The 12,713-nt window shown below is 39.7% G+C and overlaps 1 protein-coding gene across 1 annotated transcript in view; it reads right to left on the bottom strand.

The window, feature by feature from the left end:
• Nucleotides 1-832: 832 nt before the first annotated feature.
• The window catches only part of tomm20b (translocase of outer mitochondrial membrane 20b), an 11,906-nt gene continuing 25 nt past the window's right edge, over nucleotides 833-12,713 (bottom strand). The window contains exons 1-5 of the mRNA XM_080448969.1: nucleotides 12,495-12,713; nucleotides 9,466-9,512; nucleotides 8,844-8,925; nucleotides 5,839-5,981; nucleotides 833-2,681 (exon numbers count right to left, since the gene is read on the bottom strand). The exon at nucleotides 12,495-12,713 is cut by the window's right edge and continues 25 nt beyond it. Of these exons, the coding sequence (XP_080305095.1) occupies nucleotides 2,637-2,681; nucleotides 5,839-5,981; nucleotides 8,844-8,925; nucleotides 9,466-9,512; nucleotides 12,495-12,618 (441 nt within the window). The 5' untranslated portion in view covers nucleotides 12,619-12,713 and the 3' untranslated portion in view covers nucleotides 833-2,636. The remainder of the gene's footprint in view (nucleotides 2,682-5,838; nucleotides 5,982-8,843; nucleotides 8,926-9,465; nucleotides 9,513-12,494) is intronic.

Raw genomic sequence — 12,713 nt, 5'->3', positions numbered from 1 at the left:
CCTGGCCTGTACTGTACTATACACTGTGTATTACAGTCAGTCAGTGACAGAAACCTCACTGCTGTTGGTCGTAGATCCACATCACCAAAGCACATCAGACGAACAGCATTTTGATCGAGAATTGCGGGGGTTTTTTTACCCGTTTCCGAACATTGTATGGTAAGTCAACAACACGTTTCTACATGTGTCTTTAGTAAAGACGGCATACTAAAATTAAAGAACGGTTGTAGACTATATTAGTTTTCTGACGGATTGTGCCGAAATTTAACAGGTGAGCGTTCTTGACCTGCTGCTGATCAGAAATGCGCTACCGTGTCAATGCGTTTCTGCGTTTAATAATGTAATGATTGTTAGTGTAATAATTAGCGTTTAGTGGACAGATATATTTGACGTGTGGACAGGGAAATATCCGTTTTGAAAAATATTCATGCACGTGTAGCCTTGCTACTTCTTTTGGGCTCGTTTTCATAGACCTGGTCGCATGTTTATCTGGCAAAATCTGGCAGCAACACAGATTACCTGCATTAAACCTATTGAATGAAGCAGCAGAAAAGGGCTATGGTGCCGCCCTGAAGGGCGGCTAATAATAAGGTGAATAGCCAGTGGCTCTATGGCACATGCTATGGTGTAGAACGTCTGTCTGTCTCCTCCTTTAAATATCCTTAGTTTAGCACAAACTGGTTTCAGTTGTTAAACTATAATAATGTATTTTCTTTTCTGATCACCTCTTATGTATACATATGCTTATAAATGAATAGCAAGAGCCTGTAACCCATGGACCAAAAGCACCACATTTGGAATTAAGCATTAAAAAAAATGAAATACAACTTAATCATTTCACCCCTTTTTATTCCTATGTTTTCCTCTAAAGAGGCACCAACTCTTCAGACCAACAGAACATTGTCATTCAATCACTTTTATAATGTGAAAACCAAAAGAAACTAAACAATAAATAGTTGATGTGTTTTTTTTTTAGCAGAAAGAACTTCCTGCACATCGGTACTCCGGCGACTGAAAAAACCCAGAGCTCACCATGGAGACCCAAACGCTGTTTGAGTGTAAAACGTGTTAATGTGACGCACGTCCGTCTGCATGGCCCCGCCCCCTCTCCACCGCCGAAAGTAAATCATATAATACAGCAGCGATTCCCCCCCTGGTGGGTCGTGAGGGTAATGCAAGTGGGCCCCCTCAAACAGTTGTCAAACACTAACGAGTTTAATGATATATAATACTATGAAAAAAACATTTGTTTCCTTTTACAACCTTGAAAAGTGTCATTTTCATTGTGATAGAAACTTTAAGTATATACTATAGTTCCATTGATCCAAGCCGGAACACAATTGATTGGTTGATCAAAAAAAATAAACATGCTCTGAAAATGCAAGCGGCGCACCCATATGAACACTTATGAACGTTTGCGGCCCACCCACAGGTGGGCCACAAACGCTTTCAAGATTTTCGAGCGGCCACTGATCGAGAAAAAGGTTTGAGGAACCACTGCCACTACAGATAAGTGAATAAATAACATCCAGCGATACACAATGACCAGGGGGGGGGGGGTCAGTGTTGGGCAAGCTATACCAGCAAGTGTAATAAAGCTTCTCTCCTTTAAAACCACAGGAACATTCGGTGAAAATAACAAGATCTACAAGTTCTACAGTAAATCAAGTTCATGCGTGTGTAGATTTTGAGGGAGATATTAGTGGTCCTAGTACAGAGCCCTGGGGGGACCACGGTCTTATCTCATCCGGGAAGGCATCCGTTTAGCTATATACCGTATATATACACATAGCAGCATAACTTTTTTTAGAATCGGACTCGGGTCTAAATGGGTTATTTAACCCATTAAGACCTGAGGCCATTCTTTTAAAAAAATCTAAATCCTAACAGTTTTTTGAAAAGAAATCTAAAACATTTTTTTTCAAGATTTTTCAAAAAAATAGCAGATCTACAAACTCATAGCGCGGCACTCGGTGCCACGCTATGAGCTTGTATATATGCTATTTTTTAAATAGCCAAAGAAATCTAAAGTGACACAGATGTGTTCCAGGTCTCAATGGGATAAACAAACAAACAAAAATGGAGTAATGCAGAGTTACTTTGGATCAATAAGTAATAGAATTACCACTTTGGCAATGGTACACTACTTGTTACTGAGAGAGAGAGAATTACAGCGATATCTTTTACTTTATTTAAATGCCCAACACTGGTGCTGATGCCTTGTGGGTGCATAATGGACGGGATCTTTTCCCCCACCTTTAGAGTACTTTATGATTCAATACCCATAAAAGTCATAACAAACAAACATATCAATTTAATTCAGTGGTTCCCAAAGTGGGGTCTGGACCCTTACAGGTCTGTAACTGAGAGCATACAAATGGAACCAATTGGACCAAAATGAACCTTACAGGTCTGTAACTCTGAGAGCGTACACGTGGAACCAAATGGACCCGAAGGAACCAAATGGACCCTTACAGGTCCTTGAAATGAAAAAGTTTGAGAACCACTGAAGTAATTTGACAGATGACATAAAAAAAAAACATGAACTCCGACAAGAGGGACACAAGAGGAGGAGGAGGCCGTGATGACGAGATGTCCTCGCGATGAAGAGGAGCAGGGAGGAAGACGGTGGTCCTTCATTCTATATCATCCTCACTCAAGCTCTGAGCGCTCACGATACGCTGAGAGAGAAAACACAAACACACACACACTTTTATTTCATGAACAGAGAATTGAATTAAAATGGGGTTGAGTGGTAGTTTATTGTTCAAATAAGTGTCAAATAGCTCTATATTCTGATAGTAATCCTTTGCTATAGCTATCGATAAAATTAGTGAAGGGCCACACATTGTACAATTGAATTGAAAGTTGAAACACATAGTGCTGAATGATGTTAAAACTGCATGAATTTGGTAGACATGCCAGACTACTTTAGAATAAGGTCCTTGCTTTCACAACAAGAAGGTTCATCAACAAAATGTTGATCTTTCTTCACTCTGGTGTACTCTGTACGAGGTTACAATGAAAAGATTACATAAAACAATCCACGTCAATGCCGTATCTTATCTTATATGATATGCACCACTCCATAGGTCACTGATAAAACACATTGCATTCATTATATATGGACTCACGGCAGACTGTTTCACTGTTACATTAAAAACATAAAACATTTGAGTACATAAGGATGAAGGAATGCAGATGTTCTCAAATGGCAAATATTAATTACTATTAATTGGAGTTAAATGAATTTGTCTCAAAACCATTAACATATGGCATATGACTTGGCGGGCCGGGTTGAGATGGTCAAAGGGCCGGGTCCGGCCCCCGGGCCGTATGTTGCCCATGTGTGGACTAGAGTGTTTGTTCAGTAACAGGGGTCTATCCCCGTCTCTTCAGCTCTTGAAGTAAATGGAAAATACATGTTCAGGCCGGGATACCAATTTCCATCCTATGAAGAAAGAGAGCTCATACAGTATAAACAAGTGAAACCACCTGTTATTGAACAAACACTTCTGAGCACTGAACCTCTTCTGTCTCAACAGTTCAACTGAAATGCCTCCTTATGATTTGTTGCACAATAGAAATACATATCAAATAAATTAACTCCTGCTAAATAGCAATGATTATAGAATAGAGCTTTAAAAGTAGTAAAAGCGTACACAGTGGGTGTGTCAGCTTACAGCTCACAGGGTACCAGAGTGCCCTCTTGTGCCCAGAATAAAATAGTAAATATGGCATATTTCTGCCATACTACATTATGGATTTTGATTATTGGTATGGTCATTGTCAGTCATTTCTTTGTGTATTTAAGGGTTTTGTCATATCTGCCCCGTGCTACTTTTGTTTACAAAGCCTAAAAGGCCTGACTGCATCAATGCCACTCCTTGCAACTGCCATTCGGTATCACGGTTGCAAGTAGTTGCATTGGTGCGGTCTGGCCTTAAAAGCGTTAATCGCAATTATTTGTATGACAATTAATCATCAGGTAAAATGTAGTTACTGTGACAGCCCTAGTTTGAGCTAGGCCCGGTTCACGTGGATTCACCTAAGTGGACTATGTGTGGATCTACCTTATGTGGATTTACCTTTCCTTGTTACTACGTCCCCATGTCTGCATACGATGCTGTTCTTCTAAACATCATGTACGCATACCTGCTACTACATATCATTGCTATCGGGCGAAACCTCATATCTCCATATTTTAACTTTGTGTTTTTATCGTAAAATGAATGCCCTACTTGATCATACTACAGCGTCACTCAAAAGCGTCAAAAGTTGCAGATCTAGAAGCTCGAAAATCGCTGCGACGCGTTTCGAGCTTGTCGATATGCTACTTTTGCTGTTTTTGAATTTGAATCCCGAAAAGTAATAGTTTTGTACGTTCGTACATTGAGGTTTCCCCCCCGACAGAGACAATATGCTATGTGTATAATACGGTATGTATACATCTTTTAGATTATTTGACCGGTTTCTGTACCATGTCTTGTTTCTCCTGCTCTTACTCTATCTATCCTCTCCCTTCTTACGAAAAATAAATAAAAACAAAGCTACAAGAGATAGTTCACCCCCAAAAAGACTTTTTCTATCGATTAGTCACCCCATGTAGACATGTATTCATGGATTTTTTTTTTGTTTTTGTAGCACCAAGACAATAATTTAATGACTTGTGTCTCCTACCGGAACCGCTGCCTACCGGTCCTCTGGTCATCAAATTATTGGCTTAGGAATGCGACAAAAACAAAAAAAAATTATCCATGAATTCAAGTCTCCATGGGGTGACTAATCGATAGAAAAAAATCGAGGGTGAACTATCCCTTTAAGTGTTTTCTTGGTTTTAATCAATGTAGTGCTGCTGGTCATCGTTACCTGGCTGATGGTGGGTAGTTTGGTGGAGTTGTGTAGTGGTCAGTTAGTCATGGTTACCTGGCTGATGGTGGGTAGTTTGGTGGTGTTGTGTAGTGGTCAGTTAGTCATGGTTACCAGGCTGATGGTGGGTAGTTTGGTGGAGTTGTGTAGCGGTCAGTTAGTCATGGTTACCAGGCTGATGGTGGGTAGTTTGGTGGAGTTGTGTAGTGGTCAGTTAGTCATGGTTACCTGGCTGATGGTGGGTAGTTTGGTGGTGTTGTGTAGTGGTCAGTTAGTCATGGTTACCAGGCTGATGGTGGGTAGTTTGGTGGAGTTGTGTAGTGGTCAGTTAGTCATGGTTACCAGGCTGATGGTGGGTAGTTTGGTGGTGTTGTGTAGTGGTCAGTTAGTCATGGTTACCTGGCTGATGGTGGGTAGTTTGGTGGAGTTGTGTAGTGGTCAGTTAGTCATGGTTACCTGGCTGATGGTGGGTAGTTTGGTGGAGTTGTGTAGTGGTCAGTCAGTCATGGTTACCTGGCTGATGGTGGGTAGTTTGGTGGAGTTGTGTAGTGGTCAGTTAGTCATGGTTACCTGGCTGATGGTGGGTAGTTTGGTGGAGTTGTGTAGTGGTCAGTTAGTCATGGTTACCAGGCTGATGGTGGGTAGTTTGGTGGAGTTGTGTAGTGGTCAGTTAGTCATGGTTACCAGGCTGATGGTGGGTAGTTTGGTGGAGTTGTGTAGTGGTCAGTTAGTCATGGTTACCAGGCTGATGGTGGGTAGTTTGGTGGAGTTGTGTAGTGGTCAGTCAGTCATGGTTACCTGGCTGATGGTGGGTAGTTTGGTGGTGTTGTGTAGTGGTCAGTTAGTCATGGTTACCTGGCTGATGGTGGGTAGTTTGGTGGAGTTGTGTAGTGGTCAGTTAGTCATGGTTACCTGGCTGATGGTGGGTAGTTTGGTGGCGTTGTGTAGTGGTCAGTTAGTCATGGTTACCTGGCTGATGGTGGGTAGTTTGGTGAGGAGCATCTGGAACACGGGTGGAGGTAAGGTCTGCTGCAGGACCTGCAGTAACTGTTGAGGCTGACCGCACACCGCGATGGCATTGGTCAGGTGGTCCACTCCCTTCTCATAGTCCCCTGGATGGATGGATGGATGGATGGATGGATGGATGGATGGATGGATGGATGGACACAAACAGGCTTGTATTACTACACTTGTGAGGCACATTGATATTTTATAACGACAATTTTATGAATGACATTTAATTTTTTCGGCATTTTTTGTACCGTAAATAGCAGATCTACAAGCTCACAACTTGTCGCAGCGCGACGCGTTCTGCTAGTTTTTCTTTCCATGGTTATTAAGCCACATTGCATTTTAACCACGATCTCTCTTCCGGGGGTATCCATGGCTGAAAAAAGCAGATCTACAAACTCACAATGCATCGCGTTGTGAGCTTATACATCAGCTATTTTAGATGAGTTTTGGTCTTAGACTATACTTCGTATTTTGGCCATAGACTTCCCTTGCTTGTTGTGCACAAGGCCATGTATACAGATGTAGATCGAAAGGACATCTCTAGGTCACTGTCTTTGGTCCTACAATTCCAGCTGGTGGATTTGTCACACTAGGACAGTGGTTTTCAACCAGTGGTCCGGGGACCACCAGTGGTCCTTGGGGGGCTACCAGGGGGTCCCCAGCTAAATTAGTTAACATAGCCTCAGAATAATTTTAACCACTTAGTTTTGGCTAATCTTGAAAATGTGTGCAAATCTTTGAATATATACATTTTTCAAAGAGAACATTTTTAACTGAAATCTTTGCTTCGGGGGGTCCCTGGCACAAAACTTTTTCAGATGGTGGTCCGCGGCCAAATGTATATCAATTTAGGGGTCCCTGGCATGAAAAAGGTTGAAAACCACTGCACTAGGAGAAACTGGAAGCCGACGTTTGATGTGGAATGCATTGAATTGTAACCTAAAATAAATCGGTTCAGGAAAATAAAGTAAGACCCATCACGTTGTGCATGGTTTCCTGCTGCTGTTGTTCTAGGAGCACACTATATAATTCAATTGAGGAATCTAAAGAGCAGATTAAGTTTCTGGCTGTACAGTAAGTATGGACTGTTATCATGAGACTCTCAATCACCGACAGCCTGTCAACCAAGGATGGGTATTGGCAACAATCTCACGATACGATACGTATCACGATACTTGGGTCACGATACGATTATGCAAGGGATAATGCATGGGGAGGTAGTCATTATTGAAATTTAAAGCCCGACAGGGCGATTAACCACCGAGGCGAAGCCGAGGTGGTTAATCCCCCTGAAGGGCTTTAAATTTCAATAATGACTACCTCCCCATGCATTATCCCGCTTATTACACGGCTACTTAATAAATACATAAATACATTTACCCAAAAGTAACAACAAAACAAAGTATTTCCTTGCTTACGGCAATGAAAGTATTCCATAAGTATTGGGCTGGGCGGACAAGTTCGCCTCGGAAAACAAATGACAGAATAAAAAAAAGACTCGCCCCAAAACACACTCGCCCCCCATTCTATATACTGCCGATTTGCCTGTAATACCGCCGGATTTGCCCCGGGGCGACTGTGTTTTGGGGCGAACGTTTTGGTATTTCCCCCGTTGTTGAGCGGCTTGAGCCACGATAAACAAGGAAGTGAAGTGGATCAAATAGAATCACTTTTCGGTTATTGCATCGTCTATTTCTCACTTCAAATGTTTTCAAAAACATTCTTGAGAGCAACGTTTAGTTGTAAATGACATTGGTTGTTTGTTTACATGGCTGTCATGTTGGATAAAGCATAAAACAAAGCAACGCAGCGCAGGTTGATATGAGCAAGTGCTCTGAGTCTCTGATTACAGAGCGGTCCGTTATAGAGCTCATCGGTCATTATCAAGAAATAATGACCGATGACTGACCAATCAGAATCGAGCATTCAACCAAGCTGTGTAATAAATTGCGATACGCATCACGATACTTGGGTCACGATACGATATATTGTGATACGATACATATTGCGATATATTGCGATATTATTGCGATATTATTGCGATATATTGCGATATATTGCAATATCACGATATATTGCGATACGATATATTGCGATATGATGCATATTGTGATATATTGCGATATATACATATATCACAACTACATACTGTATATATACACTACATATTGATTCGATGCCAAACACACAATGAAATCGTTAATCGCAATTATTTGAGTGACAATTAATTGTCAGCTTCAATTTGTAATCGTGACAGCCCTATTGATGGCAGTACATACAACCCAGCCAGAAACCATCGCTTGTGCTCCTTAGATATCTCAATAAAATTACATATGAGTGCACATTAGAAGAAAAAAAAGAACCTTGTGTCTGTCTTCTTACATTTTTGCAATCATTAAAAAAACATTGGTAGTTCATATCACGTGTCCACAAAGCTCTCATTGACTTCAAAGCATTACATCGAACTTCCGGCTCCGGTTTGCATCCCAGGTGCACCAATGACGCGTGCCAGACATACAGTAGAACTCTTCCGTTCCACTTTCAAATGGCCTTGGTTTTGTATCGGTTACTGGCAAATACATCATTTGATGTAAATTGTTGTGCGTGCTAGGGTTAACTCTCACCATAGGGCCATGCACAACATAAGACTTTCATATTGTGAGTAACAGACTGCATGCTTGAATCAGAATGTGAAACCTTCGTTTCATATCGTCTATGTCCAAAACTGTTACTTAGATCCGAATTCAAAAACGTCTTGCAGATCTGCTACTTTTGATGCAGTAGTGAGATCAATAGGGCGCTAATGTACGAAAAAACACTAAGAGTTAGAATATGGAGATAGGAGGTTTCTGCCCGACAGCGACGATATCCAATCTTGTCACTCCTCAGAAAGAAGTAAAAATGTAATTGCTTTAATGACATCATTAAGTTCCATCGTAATGTAAGTAAAGTGGTTTTACCCTGGGCCAGGAGTTCTTCTCCCAGCTGGATCTCCTCCAGGAAGAACTTCTGCACGGCCTCAGCGTCCTTCAGATCAGGAAGCTGAAAAACACAAACACAATTACACTTAAAACACTCTAAAAAACACTTAAAACCTACATGCTTTAAGTATATAGGGTTTAAGTGGTTTTTAAGTACTTAGTAACTTAGTTGACCAGAGACCCCAGGGGTCTGTTCTAGGCCACCTTCTTTTTCCCCCCCCTCTACTACACTAAATATCTTCACTGAAAATTTGCCTCGCAACCGGACATTTTCGCCAAATGCTAGGGTTCCAAAATAGGATTTGGGCTTCCAGTCTGAAGATATAAATATTATATGGATATTATGATGTGAGACTAGATATCGTCTGGGATTTTGAATATACGCCACAAGTGCTGTCTTTTCCAGGTTTTAATCACTTGTGCCCTGGGTCATCACATTCTGTAATCCTGTGGTTCTCAAAGTGGGGTTCGGAGGTCCCCAGATTATTTTTTTTTAAATCTTGACAATAATGATAATTTTACATGCATCTTCTCTTCAATCATGTGATCTATTCTGCAGTTTAACATGGTGTTCAATAAGCCAGAGCCAGGCTGTAGTTACCTTTGACAATCCAGCGCTGTCGTTGGATGTCCTCTGCTTTCTCCTCCCTGGAAGATCATCACAGCATATCAGCAGTTCATTAGCACACTCAGTTAGTGACATTCTGGGCGGACAGATTTTGTTTGTTTCGTGAAACATATCAAAGCATTTGTAAACAATGGTACACTTTTATTTAGTTTAAATCTCTATTGAACAAGAGAGACTGCCCGCAGCTGCACGTCAGAGCAGCACAGTATGTACATGATGAAGTACAGTTAAATTAATTGAGGTCAGGGGCCACAGGCCTATGTAAACAAATAAAATAACCTAATGTTCATGGTTAACCGTTTAACCGGTAACTGTTAAGACATTAGTAACCAGTTAATACCAACGGTTAAATGGTTAATATTTATTTTTCATTTAATTGAAAACCTAAAGTGGTGCCTGGAGGCAGATGCACAGACCACCGCGTAAGACTGCAATTCTCTGCAATTCTCATTTACTGGAAATGGCCTGATCTGCTGTAAACCAGAGGTTGGGTAATGGAACACTGAACATTGTATCGTCATAGTAACAACAAGGCAGACAGCTGCAAACTTTCACTTTGACTTGTGTCTCTAGAGAGTAATTCTGGGCATGTCATAAATGTGTTGCAAAACCATGCCATGTGCGTTTATACATCTGCTATTTAAATATAATACATAATTACACAAAGTGAAATATTTCAAGCATGCATCCCCTATATCCAGCCTATATGCAGTATCTCAAAATGATAGGGCATGGGGGCTTGATTCGAGTTGAGCCCCCACGAGCACGCACATAATTTGGCGCCTATGACATTGGCCATCATCTTCAGTTTAAAAGTAAATAAACAAGTGGAGTATGTTCTCACTATAAACCACATTGTTTCAGAGGACATGTAGACACTAATAACAAATATAATATAAACACTGCCTACATATAAATTCCACTAATGTCATAGTCATATTCTTGTTATCTGGACTTTACCAACCAAGTGTAGCCTAGTTATTAACAACAGCTTTAACAAAATTTCTATGAGCCAGAGAGGGTTGCTTGTAAAAAATAAAATAAAATAAGCTTTGACCTTTATGCTAGTTTAGAATAGATATAGACCTATTTGACAGTGCAGAAACATAATTAAAACATAAACGTGACTGGAGAGCTGTGATTAAGGATTACTGTGATTATGGTAAGCTCACATTTCATATCGCACACATCATTAACTATAACTTTCACTAACCCCCAAAAAATATTTTTTGAAAACAATATTTGTTTTGAAAAAAAAAAGTATAATATTATTATTTTTTTAATTGAAAATCGATACATTTTTCAAGGGGCCACAAGAAAGGTCCCTGTGGGCCGCCAGTTGAATATCCATGGTTTAAAGACTATTAAATATTAACACCTGAAACAGTTAACAGGGCAGGAAACTGTGGACCGTGCATAACTGACCAGGGTAATATTTGAGAAATCCATTGTTCTTCAGACTTTTCTTTGAATATTCACACTTGGAGTTGACCTTGTGTCTTTCATTCTTTCCACTGAACTACTCATACGATATCAATGTCTCCATCTTCATAATGCTACGATATATTAACCTGAACCAGTGAACAGGACACTTTTCAGTTGAATATAATAAAAGATAATAGCCAATATACAAGCTAACACATCGAATCGATCCATCCAGCGACAGCAGATGAGTAAATGAGCTCTTAGCTACTTCTGGTGCAATAAATCTTTGGGCATTGTCCCTCTGCCTAATACACTACTTATTATTTTAAGTGTATGTACTGACAGTGACAGAAACAATCAATGAAAGTTGAACATGTATTTATTTTATCATAACACTATCTTAAAAGCAGTGGTTCTCTCTGCAATTTGCAACCGGACATAGATATGACTTCTAGCTTGACAAAAGCTAGTGTGTGTGTGTGAGAGAGAGATAGTGTACGTAATGTAAGTTACTAAAACATTACAATAAAAATATTATATTTTAAAGAATGTTAAACAAGAACCGAAATTGAACAAAAAAATTGGTAATTTCATTTTTTGGGGTTTATTTGTATGTATTTATTTATTAATATTTGTATTGTTTTGGGGGATAATTAGGCAAGTGCAAGGGTATGCGTGTGTGAATTAATGTGTGTGATAGTGTACGTAATGTATGTTACAAAAAAAGACAACACAAATATTATACAAAAACAAATTAAACAAGATCCTAATTGAACAAAAAAGGAGGTCATTAAGAACAGAATTAATCCATTTAGACCGGGAACGCAGCTGTGTCATTTTTAAGATATTGTTTTTGGCTATTCAAAAATAGCAGATATATACAAGCTCATAGTGCGGCACAGAGTGCCGCGCCATGAGCTTGTAGATCTGCTAGCTTGTAGATCTGCAAATCTTTGAATATATATATACATATTTTTAAAACAAAAACTCAAATCTTTGCTTCTGGGGATCTCTGGAACAACATAGAGATATTTTAGTTTTTTAATATTTAATATTTATTTTATATTATATGTTATATTTGTTATATTTTTTATGTTTAAAAAAAGGATTTAGATTTATTTTTTTTAAATCAGCCTCAGGTCTTATTGGGTTAAACAAAAAAGGTCATTAAGAACAGAATTAAACAAAAAAGGGGGTCAATAAGAACCAAATTGAACAAAAAAAAAGGTCATTAAAAACCGAATTGAACAGAAAAGGAGGTCATGTCATGATTTAACACTCTTGAAGTCATTATTATTTAACACTCACGTTCTCTCAGTCTGTTCTTGTAGTCAGTATTATTTAACACTCACGTTCTCTCAGTCTGTTCTTGTAGTCAGTATTATTTAACACTCACGTTCTCTCAGTCTGTTCCTTGTAGTCAGTATTATTTAACACTCACGTTCTCTCAGTCTGTTCTTGTAGTCAGTATTATTATTTAACACTCAACGTTCTCTCAGTCTGTTCTTGAAGTCAGTATTATTTAACACTCACGTTCTCTCAGTCTGTTCTTGTAGTCAGTATTATTTAACACTCACGTTCTCTCAGTCTGTTCTTGAAGTCGGGGTCACTCCGTCTCTTCCTGTCGAAGTAGACGCAGTAGCCGACGACCAGCGCGCCGCACAGCCCCGCGGCGATGCTGCTCGACCTGCCGCCCATCATGGTAACCTTACGGAATGTACCGTTTGTTAATTATAGAGATGATTAAAGGTTTATTTCTCTGTCGTTAAGGTAGAGGTTTTATCTGTCTGGGAGTT

This window comes from Gymnoscopelus braueri (genome assembly GCF_963280865.1).
Source record: "Gymnoscopelus braueri genome assembly, chromosome: 2".
In the NCBI taxonomy this organism is placed as follows: domain Eukaryota; kingdom Metazoa; phylum Chordata; class Actinopteri; order Myctophiformes; family Myctophidae; genus Gymnoscopelus; species Gymnoscopelus braueri.
The sequence above is the reverse complement of the archived record's forward strand: the minus strand, read 5'-3'. Positions and strand labels throughout refer to the sequence as shown.